At 33.1% G+C, this 21,161-nt stretch overlaps 2 protein-coding genes across 3 annotated transcripts; one reads left to right on the plus strand and one right to left on the minus strand.

Annotated features, from left to right (window-relative positions):
* Positions 1-8,080: 8,080 nt before the first annotated feature.
* On the plus strand, positions 8,081-16,427 carry LOC101245256 (lipid droplet phospholipase 1-like). 2 transcript variants are annotated; one of them, XM_010323156.4, is made up of 11 exons: positions 8,081-8,518; positions 9,267-9,334; positions 10,527-10,597; positions 10,725-10,970; positions 12,526-12,689; positions 12,808-12,863; positions 12,956-13,008; positions 13,085-13,205; positions 14,071-14,168; positions 16,029-16,147; positions 16,250-16,427. In XM_010323156.4, exons 1-10 carry the CDS (start codon positions 8,373-8,375, stop codon positions 16,098-16,100), a joined length of 1,095 nt encoding a protein of 364 aa, XP_010321458.1. In that variant the 5' UTR covers positions 8,081-8,372; the 3' UTR covers positions 16,101-16,147; positions 16,250-16,427. The 2 variants fall into 2 exon arrangements, with proteins under 2 accessions (XP_010321458.1, XP_004239985.1); XM_004239937.5 differs by having other exon boundaries at positions 16,029-16,129.
* Positions 16,428-19,531: 3,104 nt separating this feature from the next.
* ERF4 (ethylene response factor 4) lies at positions 19,532-20,390 on the minus strand. The gene has a single exon (NM_001247384.2). It carries the CDS (start codon positions 20,282-20,284, stop codon positions 19,679-19,681), a length of 606 nt encoding a protein of 201 aa, NP_001234313.1. The 5' UTR covers positions 20,285-20,390; the 3' UTR covers positions 19,532-19,678.
* Positions 20,391-21,161: the final 771 nt, after the last annotated feature.

Genomic DNA, 21,161 nt, shown 5'->3' on the forward strand with positions numbered 1-21,161 from the left:
CTCCCTCTCTATTTAGGCCTTTTGTAAGTGGATCCGACACATTATCTTTTGACTTCACATAGTCAATTGTGATAATTCCACTAGAGAGTAGTTGTCTCACAGAGTTATGTCTTCGTCTTATGTGACGAGACTTGCCGTTATACATAATGCTTCCAGCCCTTCCTATTGCAGCTTGACTATCACAATGTATGCATATAGGGGCCATTGGTTTGGTCCAAAATGGAATATCTTCTAAGAAATTTCGGAGCCATTCAACTTCTTCACCTGCCTTGTCTAAAGCAATGAATTCGACTCCATTGTAGAGCGAGCTATACATGTTTGTTTGGATGATTTCCAAGATATTGCTCCTCCGCTAATAGTAAAAACGTATCCACTTGTGGATTTTGTTTCAGTTGACCCAACAATCCAATTTGCATCACTATATCATTCAAGAACGGCTGGATATCTGTTGTAATGTAAAGCATAGTTTTGAGTGTCATCTAAGTATCCCAAAACTCTCTTCATTGCTAACCAATGATTATTATTAGGATTACTTGTGTATCGACTCAGTTTACTGATAGCGCAAGCTATGTCTGGTCATGTACAATTCATGACATACATTAAGCTTCCCAATACGCTAGCATAGTCCAATTGAGACTGACCTTCGCCTTTATTCTTTGCAAGATGAAGATTTACATCAATTGGAGTCTTTGCCCTTTTAAAATTCAAAAATTTGAATTTTTTCAAGTATCTTTTGAATATAATGAGTTTGAGACAATGCTAGACCGTTAGGAGTTTTAAGAATTTTAATTCCTAATATCACATCAGCAACTCCTAAATCTTTCATATCAAACTTACTAGCAAGCATACGCTTTGTAGCTTTTATATTAGCAATGTCTTTGCTCATTATAAGCATATCATCTACATATAGGCATAAAATAACTTCCTGATTTGGAGTATCTTTAATGTAAACACATTTATCACATTCATTGATCTTAAATCCATTTGCCAACATGGTTTGATCAAACTTTGTATGTCATTGTTTTGGTGCTTGTTTTAGCCCATAAAGTGACTTGATAAGTTTGCACACTTTTTTTCTTTACCAGGAACTACAAAACCCTCAGGTTGTTTTATGTAAATTTCCTCTTCAAGCTCTCCATTTAAGAAGGCTGTTTTCACATCCATTTGATGAATTTCAAGACCGTATACTGCAGCTAGTGCAATTAACATCCGAATTGATGTAATCCTAGTCACTGGCGAATATGTGTCAAAATAATCAAGACCTTCTTTTTGTCTAAAACCTTTGACAACAAGTCTTGCTTTATATTTGTCAATAGTTCCATCGTCTTTCATCTTCCTTTTAAAGATCCATTTTGAACCCAACGGTTTGTTCCCTGGAGGAAGATCAACCAACTCCCAAGTATGATTACTTAAGATTTATTCAATTTCACTATTAACAGTCTCCTTCCAAAAGGTTGAGTCGCTAGACAACATTGCTTCCTTGAATTTTTGAGGCTCACTTTCAAAAAGAAATGTTACAAAATCTGATCCAAATGAAGTAGATGTGTTTTGACGTTTACTGCGTCTTGGACTTTCTTCATTTTGTTCATTCTCTTTTGGTTCTTCTCTGGGTTGTTTAGATCCCCCACTAGATGACTCAAGTCTAGTTTTATACGGATAGATATGTTAAAAAAATTCAGTACTATCTGATTCCATTACCGTATTATCATGAATATCCGGATGTTCTGACTTATGAACCAAAAAACGACATGCCTTACTATTTGTGGCATATCCAATGAATACACAATCCATAGTCTTAGGTCCTATTTTTACCCTCTTAGGTATAGGAACTTGGACTTTGGCTAGACACCCCCACACTTTGAAATATTTCAAATTGGGTTTTCTACCTTTCCATTTCTCATATGGAATTACATTTGTCTTTGAGTGATGCACTCTATTAAGTATCTGATTTGCTGTAAGGATAGCTTCCCCCCACAAGTTCTATGGTAAACCTGAACTTATAAGTAATGCATTCATCATTTCTTTTAAAGTTCGATTTTTTCTTTCTACAATTCCATTAGACTGAGGAGTGTAGGGAGCAGTAGTTTGACGGATTATTCCATTTTCTAAATATATTTCTGCAAATGGAGATTCATATTCTCCACCTCTATCACTTCTGATCATTTTGATCTTTTTATCTAACTGATTTTCAATTTCAGTTTTATATTGCCTAAATGCATCTATTGCTTCATCCTTACTATTTAGCAAATAGACATAACAATATCTAGTGCAATCGTCAATAAAAGTTATGAAATACTTTTTCCCACCACGTGATGGTGTTGACTTCATGTCACAAATATCAGTGTGAATCAATTCTAAAGGATTTGAATTCCTTTCAACAGATTTATAAATGCTTAGCATACTTAGATTCAACACAAATTTGACATTTTGATTTATTGCACTCAAATTTTGGCAAAATATTTAAGTTAATCAATTTTCGCAAGGTTTTGTTATTAACGTGTCCCAAACGTTCATGCCATAAACATTTAGACTCAAGCAAGTAAGAAGAAGCAAAATCTTTATTCATATCAACTGCAATTACATTGAGTTTGAAAAGGTCATCACTAAAGTAGTCTTTTCCTACATACATATCATTTTTGCTTACTACTACTTTATCAGAAACAAATACACATTTAAATCCATTCTTGGTCAGAACTGGAATTGAAACTAAATTTTTTCTCAATTCTGGAACATATGAGACCCTATTCAAAGTCACCACCTTGCCTGATGTCATCTTTAATGGGACTTTGCCAGTTCCTTCCACCTTTGCAACAGCGGAGTTTGCCATAAACAATTTTTCATCTGTAAGTGCTGGAGTATATGATGAAAATAATTCTTTGTTGGCACAAACATGGCATGAGGCATCAGAATCTATCCACCATTCTCTTGGATTTCCAACCAAGTTACATTCTGAAAGCATTGCACAGAGATCGTCCATTTCTCCTTTGGATTCAGCCAAGTTTGCTTGATCCTTCTTTTTCTTGTCTTTCTTAGGACCCCGGCATTCATTAGCCCTATGACCATGTTTACCACAATTAAAACAGTTTCCATTGAATTTCTTCTTAGGAGGATTGCTTTTTGGACCAGATGCTTTCTTTCTTTTCTTTAATTTTGTGGAATCTTCTTCAACAAAATTTACTCCAGATATTGCTGAATTACCACGTGACCTCTTTTCTGCAGCCTTATTATCCTCTTCGATTCTCAACCTTACTATGAGATCTTCAATAGTCATCTCCTTGCGTTTGTGTTTCAAGTAGTTTTTAAAGTCTTTCCACAATGGAGGTAACTTTTCAATAATTGCAGCCACTTGAAAAACATCATTCACAATTAATCCTACATTAAAGGTTATGTGAGTATTAAGGGAAAACTTAATATTTCTAACATAGGCATTAAATAAATTTATACCTTCAGCAAGGAGATCATGGATTATGACCTGCAATTCTTGAACTTGGGTGACGACAGTCTTACTGTCTATCATCTTAAAGTCCATAAATTTTGCCACAATGAATTTCTTCATTCCGGCATCTTCTGTTTTGTACTTCTTTTTTAAAGCATCCTAGAGTTCTTTTGAGGTTTTTGCATTGTTGTACACATTGTACAGATCATCTTGCAGACCACTCAAAATATAATTTTTACACAAAAAATCTGAGTGTGTCCATGCTTCTGTTACCAAGAATCGTTCATCAGCCGGAGTTTCATTTGACATAACAGGAACATTCTCATTGATGAACTTCTGCAGACTCAACGTAGTGAGATAGAAGAACATCTTTTGCTGCCATCTCTTAAAGTCGACTCCAGAAAACTTTGCAGGTTTCTCAGCCAGTGCTAAGGCAGCATTTGAACGATTATGTGCAACCGTTGTTGTTGCAGCACTTACTGTTCCAGCATTTGTTTGACTTGAATTAGTCATTTTTTTCTGTCACAAATGGCAGATAAATTAAGTATTTAAAATACTAACAGTAAAGAACAAATCTTTACACAAACTGTTTCTGATTTAACGATAAAGTTTTTATGTTCTTTTAATCGTTAATCGAATGAATTTTAAAAATTCAAGCAGAGTAGAAAACCATAAAGGTTTTAATCTCCAGAAATTTCAAATACAGAAACTGTTAAATTTCTTAAGATTGTTATTCTTACAATAACTTGTATTTATGAAGTTAATGAACAGAAACAGAAACAAGATGAAGCAGAAAAAATTTAAAATAGAAGAAATCCGAGTCCACAGAAACTACTGTGTGTCCTTAAGAAATTTAATCCCCTCACTGTACCCAAGGTTATGGATTAATTTCTCCCAAGATAAAACGGATTAAACCTGTTAAAGAAATAGCGGTACCTCAAACTTCTTTAACTTCAACGAACTGAAGAACAACAACAAGTCACACAGACTCAGTCGATCGACACTTTGATTTTATTTGAGAGAAAAATAAATGCAGAGAAGGAAAAAATTTTCAGTTATTAAAAAATCAAAAATTGACTTCCTTTTGTAGCCATTTTCAGCAAGGAACATGTCTGTTCAGTGAAATCTGTTCAGACCCATTTTATCCAGAAAATTGTGTCTTTTGAAAAAAAAACAAATTTTCGAAAAATTGTGTCTGTTAGGAAAATAACTACTTTTTGAAAAGTAACGACTTTTCGAAAAGTAACGACTTTTCGGAAAGAGTAAGAACTTTTCGGAATATTACCGTTACCTGCAAATTTATAAGAAATGACTTTTCATTTGCACTTTGCAAATGACTTTTCATTTTCTTTCCAAAGTAGTTCCCTCACTTTTGATATTTTCTCTTTTCTTTTCCCATTCACACTTGCTAAAACCCAACAATTAGATGAATATTTTAGAGAATATCAAAAGTGCACCAATTGTTGAAACATGGAAGACTATTAGTGTTCCACGTGAAAAGATAAGAATTACTTTGACTCTTAACTTAAAGATAAAGGACAATTTTGATCATATTCTCCTCTCTACATTCCATGATCTGTATCTAAACCTACAACTTGTGGTTCATCTTGTATTCCATACATACTTAGAACAAACTTTGAACAATTTGTAAGACAACAAAGTTTAAGAACATTTTCAAAACTAGAAAATTTAAACTAGTAGCGAAACTAGAATCAGAAACAAATTTAAAAAAATATACGAAATATTTTTCTAAAATAAGAATTGTTGTTAATATGTGTCTAAAGAATCTTACTGATTCCAACAAACTTTGCAGAAACATGAAGTTACCAAGTTTAATGAACCAGTGAACGAAAAAAATTGAAGAACTGAAATTAATTCACAAATCTAAAATTTGTAAAAACACATACCAGAATCTGAAAAAATTTTAATAGGAAAAAGATCAAGTCCACTGAATCCACAGTGTCCCCTTAAGGAAATTATTCCCCTCTAGTATCCGAGGTTTGATTTGGAATATGACCTCCCAGGGTAAAATGATCTTAATCACCAGAGTATAGATACCAAAAACTCCAGTGTCAGCGAACCACTCAACGGCAGTAAAGTACACATAGAATACTAGATTTAGTAGTTGAAGAAAAGTCCATGAATTCTATATTAAAATGAGAGGAAATTTCTCAATTTATAGAAAACAAAGGGTAGTGCGAAAAAGTTCTTATTGTGCCTTACCGGAAAGCTCACAAACCTTTGGAAAAGTCACAATCTTTCAGAAAGGTCGTCACCTTTCATAAAAGTCACAATTTTCCATAAAAATCACATCTTTTCATAAAAGTCGCAACATTTCATAAAAGTCACAACTCTTCATAAAAGTCGCAACTCTTCATTTTCCATTCACACCTTTTCAAAATTCAACACAACTTACATTAACTCCTTTATGAATCACGTCAATCAAAATTATTTTATCCGCAAATGATATACAATATCACCAAGGAAAATAAAAACGTGCTAGGGGTTGACTTGTGGTGCAACCTCATCAACACAGGAAAGTACCCAAGAGTCTCCTTCCACTATTCTTTCTCGGGTCTTAACTCTATCGTACACGTTTTTAATAGACCTAGTGTGTGTTACAGATACACCTTTAGCCTCCAAGCACCTCTCTAAAACCTCCTGGGACTTTACCATAAGCTTTTTTAGACCGATTAACATATGTGAGTCATCCCCTTTCCCATATACTGCACCACCAGTCTTCTTACGAAATGAATGACTTCTATAATCAAGCGTCCTAGCATATATTCGGACTGATTTTTTAAAATAATCAGTATCCTATTTAGTAATGTTTTCATATTCACTAAAAGCTTACTAGTATCTAATGTCTGAGACCTATCAAATGATAACATGACATGTGTATTCACATACACTATTAGCATAATCATAATTTATACTATATTTTTTCACCTTAATTACCTCTTAATCTTGCCAAATTTGTATTCTCTTAATCTTGATAATTAAGTTCGTATTGTTTGCTATAAACATCAGGAAAATTTTCTACCTTTAAATTATTGATACAATAGGACATTACACAAAAAAAAAATAATCAAAATTCTATCATCTTGAGAGTCATGATCAAATTTGACATTTCACTTATCACTTAGGTGATAATCTTTTGATGCTTTGACATGACAAATAAAAAATGTCTTAACAAAATTTTTACTAGTGCTGCTAATGTGACATGTGAAATATTGGGCTAAATTCCAAGCAAAAATAAAATAAAATCGATGATTTTTCAATTTGACCCTTAAATTATTACACCTTTATCAAATTAGCAAAAGAAAATTAAAGGCAAAATCTCATACTCAATTGATAAAGTTTTACGAATAACTAAAAAGCTTTGCTCATAAGCACTATACTGTTGAGGAATAAACATATATTTTAGATTATATTAATTAATCTAAACTCATAATCATGATATTTTCACTCAAAATGTGATAGAAAATATTTTAATGTTTTGACATGTTGAAATTAAAAATGCCAAAACAATTTCTTTTAATTGTTAGTGTAGCGTGTGATGTATTGAATTTTTTTAATCTAGATACTTTTATAACTTTGTGATCTATTGAGTTTTTTTTATCTCTCAGTATTTTTAGTTATAAAGAACTTGAGATATGTCTATATACTAGAAATTTGTGTTAATTTATATGAACGCTTCAAAATCTAAATATCATAATTTATTTTCATTATATCAGTTAAACACTTCAATAAATTTAAACGATTATATAAGATATTTCCAAAATTTACGTGTTATATTTGTGTCAAGTATTCACAAAGTACAATATTATAATTATCAATTGATACTGAATTGAGGTATCCCCAATTCAAAATTGGAGTGTTTACTTGTGACATTTGAGTGTCTTAATATACGATTAAGCCTCTTTATATTAACAATGTTTTGTGATTTGTATAATAAGGTGTGGTAATATATGCATATTGATATTTTTGATATATAAATCTCAATTAATTGTCATAAACAAGAGTATACAAAAATCAATTTGTGAATTATAAAAAAAATATTCTTTTCGTCTCAATTTATGTGATATTTTTTGAATTTCGAAATTTAAATAAGGCTATTTTTGACCGTAAATTTTTTATATACTTTTAACTATTTTGAATTGTCAATTATTGTGACTTATAACACTTTTTACGTAATTTATAAATATATAAATTTCATTTAAAAAATTGAAGATCTCACGTACAAATTTTCGATTAAATTTAAAATGTTTGACTTTTGAAAAATAAAAACTGTCACTTTATGTGACACTTCGTTTTTCAAGAATCAAACAGTTTTAAGTCTAACCAGAAATTTTAATTTTTTAAAAACGAAATTCATATATTTGTAAACTACATAAAAATAAGTTATAATTATTGATAATTAAAAATATTTAAAATATGTATAAAAAAATTTATCATCAAATATAGACTTGTTTGAATCTCAAAATCTAAAATGTCTCATGAGACGAAGGAAATACGTAACATATTTCTTATTAAATTGCTTAACTAAATACGAATACTAAAAAAATATGGAAGTTAAATATATTCGAAGGGTAAGAAATTCAAATCTTTTAATTTAAAATCTCAAATTCAAGCTATAAATATGGGAGGATTAATCAAATACGAATATCAAACACCGAACTTTATAATAAAATTAAAAAAATTGAAGCCCTTTTCAGGATCAGTTAGGACGCAGTACCCGCCACGTTGTGATTTTCCTTAATTAACAACTTTAACTCCGGTAGCTTCTCTCTTCTCCGGCTTTCTTCAAAGCGGTTGACCCAACTCCGGCGAAGTACCTAAATTTCCGATCAGTTTCCCCTAACTTAATTTTCCGTTTCTGAAAAATTTTAGTACTGAACCCCAAAATTCAGTTTCCGAAACTTAGAAAAACGAAATGAAAAACGGAGAAGTAGTGAACGGAAGAGGAGGAGTATGTTCATCGGAAACCGTTAATGGAGGCGAAGATGTGTTCAGTTGCGAAAAAACTGATGCTTCCTCTGCTGATCATCTTGTAATTATGGTACACGGTATTCTAGGAAGGTGCGTGTATATGAGTTTTGTATTCCTGTTCGACTGTGCCATTCATTTGTGCAGTATCAAAGTTGAAGTAGTTTATTGATGAAATTGAAGTTTATGATCTGATTATAAGGGGAAATTAGGGATTTTGATCTTAGGTCTACTGTTCTATGGAAAAGAGGATATTTGTTTAGATTTTGTTAATACTCTCTCTGTTTCAATTTTTTATCGGATTTTGATTAAAGATATGTAGAATGTATCAAAATATTCTTTAATCTTGTGGTGTTTTACATGTAACATGGAAAGCTGAAATTGAAGCGTTTCCATGAAATTGAAGAGTTTCCATATACGGAAGGAGACATTTTTTTTGAAACGGATTAAAAAGGAAGTAAAATAAGTACATTGAAACAGCAGGAGTAGTTGTTTATTTAGATATTTTCGTATGCACTTATTGGAGTGATTTGGATTGCTTCATTATCAAGGAAATTTTCAGAACCTGTTACGCATAATTGGTTGACTAGATCATATTCATCTATGCAATTTTCGCGACCATACAAAAATTTCCATGCCAATAAAAGAAAAAACTGCTTTTACACTGTATGCTGTGTTGATTAGTTTTTCTCTTGTTGCGGAGGGGTTATGCTCAGTTGGAATGCTTAGTTGCTAGCTGTTTGAATTCATACTGCGTGAAACAATTTTCTATTAATTCTCTGGTTATCACAAAAAGCAAAGGTACTTATACTTTGGTTTTGTAATCCATATATTTCAACAGCACTACAGATTGGAAGTTTGGTGCTGAGCAGTTTGTCCGGAGGTTTCCTGACAAAGTTTTTGTTCATTGTAAGTGCATATATCTGGAGTGGCATTTCTACTTTCACAGGCTCGTTTCTGCATAATAAAATTCCTCTACAGTTCATCCCCCCTGCACTTACCTTGATGGAACTAAGTAAATGAATGTAGTTTAGGCCTACAACATGTTGGCTCGTGTAGTGGAGGAACTTGTAAGAAGGAAGGGGCTTAATTGAATCCCCGTCGTCAAAAAATTATACTGTGTGAATAAGGCAAAAATGACTTCTTTTTTATATATAAATGGTTGAATCCTATGTAAAGGGGAAAATCTAGTGTAGTTGTAAAGGGGTTTGAAGTTGCTTCAGTTTACAAGTTCAAATCTGAACAATGAAATCTTGTATCTTTTGAATCCACTTGTATATGTCTTAGTTTTGGTGTAAAGAGATTTGTAAATGGCATAGAACCTATGTTAGGCTTTATTGAATCTCTGTGAGAAGAACAAAGATTTACTCTTAGGATGTGTATCTTTTTTTAAGCAGTAAAGTTGACTATCAGCACAACCTTTACCTTATCAAACAAAAAATAGGAAAAAGATTCCACGTGTATAAAAACCTCGCTCCGTCACTGCCCTCATTTTTCACATGCTTCTTATTTCTTAACCAAGTATGTGAACATATTTTGTTGATGAGTGGTGGTGACGCTGGAATTCAATAAATTTGCCTGCTTTATTATCTGTGTTGAAGTGTATGAACTGCCTCATCTAGAAGTTTAAGTTATTAGAAAGGGGATACTTTAATTTATAGTTCTACATCATGTAGATACTTCCATATGAGTAAAGCAAGTCAATGTGGTAACAAATGATTCATGCTTGTTAAAATTTTCCAAGTGCAGAGGTGTATTATAGCTGCTAAATGACAATATTTTTTCTTCATAAGATGTAGATATCATTTTTTACGAGGATGGGGTGCTACTAAGGTTTTCTTTATTTGCTCACCTTCCCATTATTTAATTAAGATGTGTTCACCGGATTCTTCTAGTGAAATTGCAAAATCTTTCTGATTTTGCGTAGTTTTTGAGCCGAGTGCTAATTAGCTACTCACAAGATTGTATGGACATTTGTACTTTTGTAGCATCTCTCTTCTTGAGTTACCACATGTGTCCAGTATCCTATGGTTATTGGTTATAAGTGCACAGAGAAATGGAATACCAAAAGGAGGACTAAAGAAAATGATCTTCTCTGCAGGTAGTGAACGTAATATTGGAAAACTAACATTGGATGGTGTGGATGTAATGGGTGAGAGATTGTCAGAGGAGGTTAATTTCTTCTAATACTATTCATTCATTTTTATTTTTTGCTTCTTTCCATCCTATCCTTTTTCTAATATGTTCTCCAGATCTTGGTATGTCTACCAATCTACTAACAATGTGGAGATGGATTTAGGTTCTTGAAGTGATCAAGAGAAAGCCAGGTCTGAAGAAAATTTCTTTTGTCTCACACTCTGTTGGAGGGTTGGTGGCAAGATATGCCATTGGGAGGTTATATAGACCTCGTAGAATAGAAAATACTGAGGATTTATCAGCCAATGCATGTGTAGAAGGGTTGGAGGATTGCACGATAGCTGGTTTGGAACCAGTTAATTTTATCACTGTTGCCACACCTCATCTTGGTTCTAGGGGTAACAAGCAGGTACCAGCGCTATTATTTAAATCTTATCAAATACTTAAGGTAATATTATTGTGATTGAGGAAAATGGATTTTTGTCCTCTTTCAATATGCCTTTGTCTCGTTATAGGTAAATGATGCTTATGAGCAGAAGATATAGATTCACACCTCCACATTTTGATACTTCTATAGACTGGGTTTAAGGGTCATCTGACATACCAATATAATTTCCTTTCAGATTCGATTGCTATCCATTACCCTATCATGATTCTTGATGGGGTATCCTCCTGTTTATCAAGTCTAGTCAACATATTTCTAAATACCCTTGATACACATTTAATTTTTTTCATATTTCTTTGTCAATTTACTTGTAATGATTTCCAAAAGAAAACGAAGTGGTGGTTTTAATTTCAAAATCATGACTAGTTTTTCTAGACCATCTACTTTCATTTTCGTTGCAATCTTAATGCAAAAGTATTGATATCTGGATAAGTTACTGCAATGAAGGAGGCTTTTGGTCTACAGCAACAAAGACCAGATAAAATGCAGCAAATTAGAAAAAACGGCCAGGGCGAAGAAGAGCGTCTGATATGTGGAGGAGACGGTTAAAGGAGATCAAAGTGGGGTTAAGGTGGAAGGGAGATGATGTGTGTTAGGATGTTGAGGGAAATAGACTCATGGGTGGAGGGATGGGTTGATGCAAGGTTCGGGGAGTCCAAGAGAGAGGTTGGGGAGAGCATTTGTGGTTAGAGGGAGCTTCAATTTTTCATTGGTGGGGGGTTGAAGACGAACTTGACAAAGGAAGGTGAAGTAGCATTGGAGGGGCACATGAGTGAAGGAAGCAGAAGAGCAGCCATGAAAAAAAAAGAGTGCCCTTCTTCCAATTTACATTTGAGGGTGCCAGAAAGTCTTTTTCCCTGCTTATGTAGTGGGAGTACAGACCTTTATCCAAACTCCATCCATGAATAGTTTTATCTATTTTCAAGTTGAACTATTTCAAGTACGTTAAATGCTGCCCAACATGAATCTTCTAATCCTGCCATACATCATATATCTGCATACTGGCGAACCTCTTAGATCTTGTCATTATAGTCTCTGACTCCCTCTATATGTTGTGCTTTAGGTTTGTGTTTTCTGAGTTTCTAAAAGCGTAGAAGATCTTTACTCTTTAACCTAGGCACTTTCTGGTAATAAACACTGTTCTTCCACAACTCAACTTCTTTAAGAACTGCAAATCAGTGACAGTTCTGCATTGTACCTTTTGTTTGGTTTACTGAGCTATAGCTTAGAGTTAGTTTTCTGGAAGTGATAGTGGTTAGACGTACATAGAATTTGATCCCAGGATGACCGTGGAAATATGCTCTTTTATCAAACTATTCGGAAGGATTGAGGTGATTGCCAATCTTTAACATATTCTATTTGTTGTTATATCTGATGTATGTCGAAGTGCATTGTTCCTGTTTTCTCAAGTGTGTTCATATTTGTATGATTTTGAGGTTTCTTCCTTATCTAAAATATTAAATATGCTATGTCAGCTGTTGAACCTTTTGATAATATTAATGTTTTAAGGTATTGTCAGGTGCCATTTCTTTTTGGTGTAACTGCCTTAGAGAAAGCTGCTTTCCATGTAATCCATTTGATATTTAAAAGAACAGGGAGGCACCTTTTTCTTTGCGATAATGATGAAGGGAGGCCTCCATTACTTAAACGCATGGTGGAAGACAAGGGTGAACTACAGTTCTTGTATGTTACAAAGATTAATAAATTACATATAGGATTGATTGGTCCTGTGTTTACTGGTACCTGTAGTAAATATTACTTTATAGTGATGCTGATTGGTTGAAAAAAATCATGCATGTAGGTCTGCGTTGCGTTCATTCAAGCGCCGAGTTGCATATTCAAATGTTGGCTATGATCGTATCCTTATTGCATTGTTGAATCAGGCATTCAGCAATTTTGATACCCTAACTTCTGAAATAGAATATTTTTCTTTAACAATAATTCTTAAGATGTTGTTGGTTGGAGAACATCATCTATTAGACGTAATAATGAACTACCCAAGGTACAATCATTCTGTAGTATGTATTTTAGCTGCCACCTATTACATCTTATGTGAAAAACTGTTTTGGTGTTTATAGTGGGAAGACTCCTTTAATGAGAAGTATCCTCACATTGTGTATGAAGAACATTGCAAGGCATGTGAGGGTGAGCAGGGTGAGTCTGTTGTGAAGGAGGATGATTCTTTGGACAAGTTGGAAGGTTTGTTGCTCTTTCCTTACAAAAAGAAGTTGGCTTTAGGTCACACCATTTCTTGGTTCTTTTAGTTCCATCCTCTCTCCCCCTTCTGGGGCCTTTGATATAATTTGTAATGCTGCTCTCTTGTATATGCATGCATGACTGACTTTAATTTTGGATTGTTTTTCTAGTACATACCACTGTTACAAGAAATAATCAATGTGTTGATCCTAAAATATTATGCCACTTGGCGATTTTGTTTAATTCGTCTTAGTTTGAAAGCGGCACGAAGTTTCAGAACATAAAAGGAAGACTTTTGAACTTTTTGGTCATTAACTAAAAGGTGTGTATAGCATACCAAATTACCCTTTGAATCTTGTGGTTATAAACAGGCCTAGTCATTCCTATAAGGGAGTGTCATTAAGGTAAAATGGGAATGTTACAAATAAAGGCTTACTAATTATATAGAAGTGGGATTCTTTCTTAAACAAACTAACTAAATCGGAACGGAGGGAGCATTAAGCTTGTAAAACAGAGATGGTATCTAGCCTCCCTCTGTGTCACATAGGTCCTTCATTTTCCTTTATCAAATCTGTGTCGGATGGAAGCAGGTGTACCTTGGGTGTAAGTGCTTCATCAAAATACACTAAATATTATGAAGAATAAGCTCCATGCAGTCATAAAAATACTTGCATCATGTGTAAGACAGGCCTCAACCTTTTCAAACATAGCAAGGTTTTCAAACTTGCCCTGAACTCTTTGGTTTGAGTGCTTATTATTTTGTTTTGGTCCACTGAATTCTGATTTCGCCTTTTGTATTGTATGCATGAATGTATAGCCTTTCTTGGCTTCTAAATATTTCAGTTCTCATGTTTGGACTCTTACGCAGAAGAATTGGTGACTGGTTTATCTAGAGTGTCATGGGATAAAGTGGACGTTAGCTTTCACAGGATCAGGCGTAGGTTTGCTTCTCACACTGTTATTCAGGTCTCTCTTTCTCTCCCCTGACTACTGATAATTACAAACGTGATTGCCCAGAGCATTTTTAGATATTTTAGTGGTTCTCCTTGAACCACAGTCAAGTCTCATTTAATTAAGATGATGGAAGTATGAACTCTACCTATTTTGCTTAATGTGTAGAAGATAACTTTCATTCATCTACCTCACAGATTTACGACTGAAAAAGTATGTATGAGAATTATGTCTTTGTCCTGTGTGTTCATGTGTTGCATCCTGGTGTTTGCCAATTTTATAGCCTCAAGAATTAGTTTGAAAAAATATTAACTAGTAATGCAGATTAAACAAGGTTTTAGTTTTGGCGACAAACTGCATTGACCTACAATTTGCGTTTTTGAAGCAGGGGTATTACTATTCCATTTCCTTCTATCCTAACTCTGGTGCATACATCTTCTGTATAACACTATTTGACCTCGGATTACTAGAAAAGTGAGAGATTTTGGCTTGAACCATGTCTCTTTCTGGACCACTTTGTCACTTTAGACACATAGTTGATATAGTGGAGGAGTGCCTGGTGCTAAAAAATGAGAACATCATTATAGCCCAAGTGGCTGAGGTGATGTTTGCAGCGTGGGAGAGCTAGTCTAAGACATTGCCACTTTAGACATGTAGATAAATAGTGGAGGAGTATGTGGTGCTAAAAATGAGAACATTATTACAGCCCAAGTGGTTGTGGTGGTGGTAGCAATGGTGGGGAGAGCTAGTGTATGATATTGACACCCTTGTAGCGTGTGATAAATTTTACACTATTCAATTCATTTAGTCCACTTTGTAAGCCAGCTGGAGGAAAGCATTATTAACTCACTTCGTTTTTAGTTTGTCCCCAAAAAAGGGACAGCTTTATGTCTTTAGAAACTATCTAACTTAATGAGATTGATTTATGTCTGTAGAAACTATTTAACTTAATGAGATTGATTTATATGTCAGAAAATATCTATGGCTTGTTTAGACTACATGTTTCAAAAGTCTTTCTTTTGTTGTTAAACTCCCTACACTGTCAAAAACTGTCACATAAAATAGGACAGACGGAGTACAATTTAAAGCAGTAAATAAAAGTAATACTTGTAGGCGCTGAAATGCAATGTGGGCAGGGGTGGATCCAGGTAGGGGGTCATCCGAACCCCCTTCAGCTGAAAAGTTATGTATTGTTGATCTTATAGGTTGTTTAGAAAGGAGAATAGTGATTTGAAAGGAAGAGAGTTCATAATATTCCTGTCAGTTTCCGTATTTAATAGTTGAAAAGATGGTGAAAGTAAAAAACGAGGAGTATATCTTCCTTGGGTTTACAGTTTGTCTTCCCAAACAAGGACAAATCAAATATATGCTTCCGTTTTTCCTTTTAACCAAACTCTGAAGTTCCAACTTTTCTCACTCTCTTCAGTTTTCTCTCCTTTGTATTTTCTCATCCTGTTCTCTTCGCTGGGGTTGAATCTTTCTCTCACTTTATACTTCGTGACTAGATGCAGTCTGTCATTCACTTAATAAACCCTGTAACTTGATCCAGTTTCCGATTTACTTCATAAACCCTGTAACTAAATGTAATTTATGACACTCGAAAAACTCTGTAGCTAAATTTCATTAAAAGTATATAAGAGTAAATGAAGTTTGTGCAGCATGGTTCTGGTGTTAGTGGACCAGAAGGGAACTCAGTATCTAATATAAGCGCTAACGCGCAAAATCTCAGCCTTCAACTTTCCAAGGGTTCGGATGGCCCCTCTTTGCTTATTAATTAGCTAATAGGGGCACAAGTTACATTAAGGACATATTTGGATCAACTATTGAATTGTAAAGGTATATGTGAGCTAAACTAATAGCTAATTATGCTTACAGGTGAAGGATCAAAAAATAGATGCCGAAGGTGCTGATGTTATACAACATATGATCGATAATTTTATCGTATAGAGGCCAAAATCAAATCTGAAATTTTCAAGGTGATCAATGATTTGCATGTTAGTGTCTCTTACTTCCTTTTCTATCCTAGACTTTTGCATTTGGTGGCCTGTTGTGAAATGCTGGAAAAAGTAAATTGATTTTTTCATCTATGGTTGCAGGGAGGGGCATATCTAGAGGGTTTATTATTAGTTCACACGAACCTAGTAAATTTTGCCAAACTCTCTATATATATGTATATATATAAAAAAAAAATATTAAATATCTACAGTATGAGTGTGTAACTTTTACTATTATATTATTAACTTGAGTTTGTTATAGGAACTTGTAAGTTTCAAATGTTGGATTCGTCTCTGGGCTTTGCAGGTTAGGTTCTTCTATGAATCGTTTTAGACAATAAGTCATTATTAGGAACGTTATTGACTCATTGTGCCCTAGTGTCCATGGTAACAGTTCCATTCACCAATGATATAGTACTTTCTCTGGTTTAATTTGTCTGGTGCGGATTATTTCTCCTATATGGTTTGCGAGCCCTTGCCATGAAACAAATCAAAGTAGAGAATTATTGTGAAGAAAAATATGACAAATTCATAGGAAAACACTTATGGGAGTCTATATGCAAGGAACTGTACCATAAGCAAGGTGTGATTACCTAAATAGTTAACAACAGATGATAACAGATACCAAAAGTCAAATATTATATGAGTAGAGACTAATACTACTACTGGTATGGTGCTTTAGACTTCCACTACGTCAAGACTATATAAATATGCTAATACTAAGAAATGCTAGACTGCCTACATTACTTTTTATGTATATAATAGGAGATGTTGAATTTTTTGGTTTCTTCGTGTGTTTGTTTGCAATAAATGTGTTTGTATTTGCAATAAACTTTAAAGTGATAGAAAAATAAATTACAATCACAAATAAATTATGAAGAAACATGATATTGTTGATAAATCGTGTGGGTTCCTTGATTCTTTTCTCATGATATGATCTCTCGAATCATTAGTGGCGTATTTCTCGAACTAGTATGATTTGATTTGATCTCTTTATGAATATTCCATGAATTTGAGAAATATATATTGACAGAAACTACGGTTTAGGGTTAAGTAACCTTCAAAAATTATAATTGAAATTGAATACACTTTGTAGAGTTTCACAAAATTTTAATTTTAATTGAAATCGAACAGATTCTGTAGAGTCCCACGAAATTTTAATTATGGCTTATATAGTAAGAAGGAAGAAAGGTTAAGGGAAATTACTCAATATGGATTAATCTAGCAAACAACAAACCTCTATCACGAGTTTTTGAGAAATAATATAGAGATGTATGTATTGTGATTTTATTTACACGTTACTCATAATGATTTTGCAATATAAAAATCATGATAATGAGTTTTTATCCAATTGTGGTATGTGGATACTTGTTTTTGTACTGTATGTGAATTGTCTATGTTGGGGAGCATACTTAACAGGAGAATTACATAGATAATCATATGATTTTCAATTTATTATTGAATTAAAGCCACAGTTCTTTCTATGAGGGGATATTTTAAAATATTCTTTTATGCATTTTATAGGTGGTCGATAAATTAATATACATTAAATCGTTTAGTTAGGAATAAATTAGCTTACCTTACGATATATATGATGCAATTAATATTTAAAGACTATCTAATATCTTCAATCAAATAAAAAATAAAATAATTTTATATTCATTTTCGAAATTATTATCAACTTATATCTCGACTCCAACTTTAAAAGCAATATTAAAATCGCACATATGAAAGTAATGGTAAAGTACATTGGAAAGTTGTTTATATAAAAATAAAATAAATTTTTTTATATATAGGATAAGATAAATTTATAACTTATTAAAAACTTCTGGATATGTGTGACACATGTAGGTCTCCCTTGGCCCTAGTATGAAAGTTATGGGCCTTTTGGATTTTTGCGGCTGCTACCACTTGATATATGTCTAATAAATGCTTGAAAATATCCAATAACTCTCTATCTCGTCGTCTGGTTTATGCGATAAGATGAGATATTTCAGAATAAAGTTTATCTCAGATTTAATTTTGAATAATAAATATCCCTCACACTTGTATTTATTTTATCTTGATTTGAAAATGAGATTAGTTAAAAATTTATAATTTTGAAATAACTTAATCCAAAAACCAAACGATCCCGTATAGCTTAAAGTGGAAGATGATCTCAATGTTGTGCAATGGCATAATAATGTGATGCCCATTGATAGTGACATTGATGATTTTAACCAACAAATAATTGTATGTGGTCCATGTTAGGGATGTTGAGACAAAAGCTTAGCAACTAGTTATTAAAAGGGGGTAGAGAAAGGGTCCACTTGTAGCAAGTAGCACATTAAGTAGAGTTAAATTTCCCTTGTAGATTTTTGTGAAATATAGTTTTCATAGGTTTGTAAAATTTGTCTATATACATTGCTATATATATATATATTGTACTATGTTGTGATCTATAAACTTGTCATTGTCTTGTCTTATATAGTAGTAATGCATGAACCAATTTCTTGGGGTCCAATTAGCCCTTAACTTGAAGCTTTTGGAAAATGGCCCTGTATTTGGTGTGTACAAGTATGATTTTTTTTTGGTGGGTGTTGTTTCTTATCTTATTTATCGGTAAAGAGAAATTCAGAATTTGAAGTTAGTGATTTTATATAACAATATTAGATATGATAATAATTGAGTTCAAGAGCAGATATTTAGTATATTTCTTTATATATAGGCTTGAACTAGATACAAGTAATATATTATATGAATAATAGGTTATGCTCTGAATTTTTCGGTGCGTTTTGTATCAATCTATATAACATCGTTTGAAATAATATGTAATTTTAAATTAGATTTATACATAAATATGTCTCTTTAATAGTTAACTTGTCAGCCTTATTTAACATTTATGTCATTTATACCAAGTTGCTTAATAATAACTCGAAGGCAAGTTCTTTTACTAAAAAGAGTAGAAGATTGATGGAGGACTAATTGTAAAAAGTTAAATACACATAATGTGTTTGGTATAGAGAAAATATTTTATGTAAAATATTTTATTACGTTAACATGATCTTACATAAGAGGTTATGAAAGATACGAATCACGTTCGAATTATAGTTAGTTAGATTGTGAGTGTTGTTTGGCTTATTTTTCTATAATCTTAGTTGTACTATTAGTCTCGATATTACTCTAATAGTATTGTGCCTTTTGAGTTTGATTATTATCTAATATTTGTGGATCTTTACTTTAATACATCGTTTGTTGATTTATCAATCTTATTATAACTATTGTTTAGAATGTAAAAAAAAGTTATACATACAACATAAACACATTGTGAGACTTCTCAAATTAAAACAATATATATATAGTGCTTCTACTATCCACATTATTTAGTATAATAACATATTATCATTTTTAGGAATTCAAATTTGTTAATCAAAATTTACATTATGGAATGATATTCTTTAATAAATATGTGGGGGGGAAAGCTCTATTAATTATGATGTAGAAGAGGATTAAGTAATTAACATGCTTTAACACAAATTACAAATTAGTCATCTACACCAACTCCATCTTGTTCTCTCTTCTCCTTTTCCGGCCAACATTCGCCGGAGCACCAGATTTTCCGGCATCCAACGGAAAATTCAGAATAGCTTTTCTTCCTCTCATCTTAAACGCTGCACAATCATAAGCTCTAGCAGCATCAATATCAGTATCAAAAGTACCCAACCAAATCCTCGATCCTTTTCGACTTGGATCTCTTATCTCCGCCGCAAATTTCCCCCATGGCCTTCTCCTTACCCCTCTGTAATTCTTCTTCTTATTATTGTCTTCATTAGAACCGGCGGAGCTGTCGAAAACTGGACTGAGGATGGTATCTGAATCGATTTTGAATTCAGGGAAATCGGAGCGGAGATTGAAGTAACGGGAAATTGGGGAGTTGGGTTCATTTGGGTATGAGGAATTGGGTGAATCTGAGAGGGAATTGGATGTAGATGGCTCTGTTTTTACTGAAGTGAAAACAGGGGAGATGTCATCGGAGGAGGAGATGTGATCGGAAAAACAAGAATTGAGACTGTCGATGAATGATTCTGTAGTTGTGAAATCTTCGAGGAGATGTTGTCGTATGAGTTCTAATGTTAATCCTTCATCTTGTTTCGTCATTTTGCAGTATTTTGAGAATTGCAGTGAAGGTGTTTGTGTTTATGTCTCTGTGAATCTGAATTTTTTCTAGTGAAGGTGTTTGTGTGTCTATATATGGAGTAGTAGTGTATTATATATGCACACACATGTATATATATGAGGAGGTGGGGGTGGGGTGGGGTAGGGGTGGAGGGTGGTTATGCCATTTTTTTTGCTTTTCATTTATTTTGATATTTGTAATGGAGTTCGATTAAATTTGAATTCGTGTAAAAAAGTTTTATATTAAGGATAAGATATTGTTTAATAAGGGTCATTTGTACTCGTAAGAACTTGAACTTAAGACTTCTAATTAAGAATGAAAGAGTAGGGGCGAACCTAGAGAACTCTCTCGGTGAACAATTATGTTGTATATTTAATGTATTTTAAAGAATTTTTATGTCTGTATATTAATTTTGAACCTCTTAAATGTAAGATCAGAGATTGATTTAGTAGTTGAGGGGTTCAAAATTAACTTTGAGGTTTCAAAATCTCAAATTTTAAGTATTACTTTTTTTTTCTTTTCGAACCCCTATGAAAATTTTAGATCCGTCACTATAAAGGAGTACCTTTTTGTTTGAAGTTCTCTATAGATGAGTAGTAGTATTATATATCTGCACATATTGAGGGGGAGAGGTGGTGTTTATGATTTTACATTTTTCGGCTTTTAATTTGGTGTTCAGTATCATATTGAAATTCGATTAAATTTAAATTTTATCGAAAAGTTTTATATCGAGAGTAAAGCATTCTCTACGAAATAATTTACACTTGTGAAAAAGTCATACCTAAAATCTTTGATTAAGAATAAAGAAGTCTGGTGGGTAACCATGAGGGGTAGCTCGGCTGGTAAAGACCTGAGGAC

The sequence above is a fragment of the Solanum lycopersicum genome, chromosome 5 (genome assembly GCF_036512215.1).
Source record: "Solanum lycopersicum chromosome 5, SLM_r2.1".
Classification (NCBI taxonomy): domain Eukaryota; kingdom Viridiplantae; phylum Streptophyta; class Magnoliopsida; order Solanales; family Solanaceae; genus Solanum; species Solanum lycopersicum.

Excerpts from the sequence above, each read along its gene's own strand:
- ERF4 (NM_001247384.2), bottom strand. The coding sequence starts at position 20,284 with ATGACGAAACAAGATGAAGGATTAACATTAGAACTCATACGACAACAT.
- LOC101245256 (XM_010323156.4), top strand. The coding sequence starts at position 8,373 with ATGAAAAACGGAGAAGTAGTGAACGGAAGAGGAGGAGTATGTTCATCG. Across the intron at positions 10,971-12,525 it reads GTTCTAGGGGTAACAAGCAG|GTGCCATTTCTTTTTGGTGT; the intron begins GTACCAGCGCTA and ends AGGTATTGTCAG. Across the intron at positions 12,864-12,955 it reads TTCAAATGTTGGCTATGATC|ATGTTGTTGGTTGGAGAACA; the intron begins GTATCCTTATTG and ends ATAATTCTTAAG.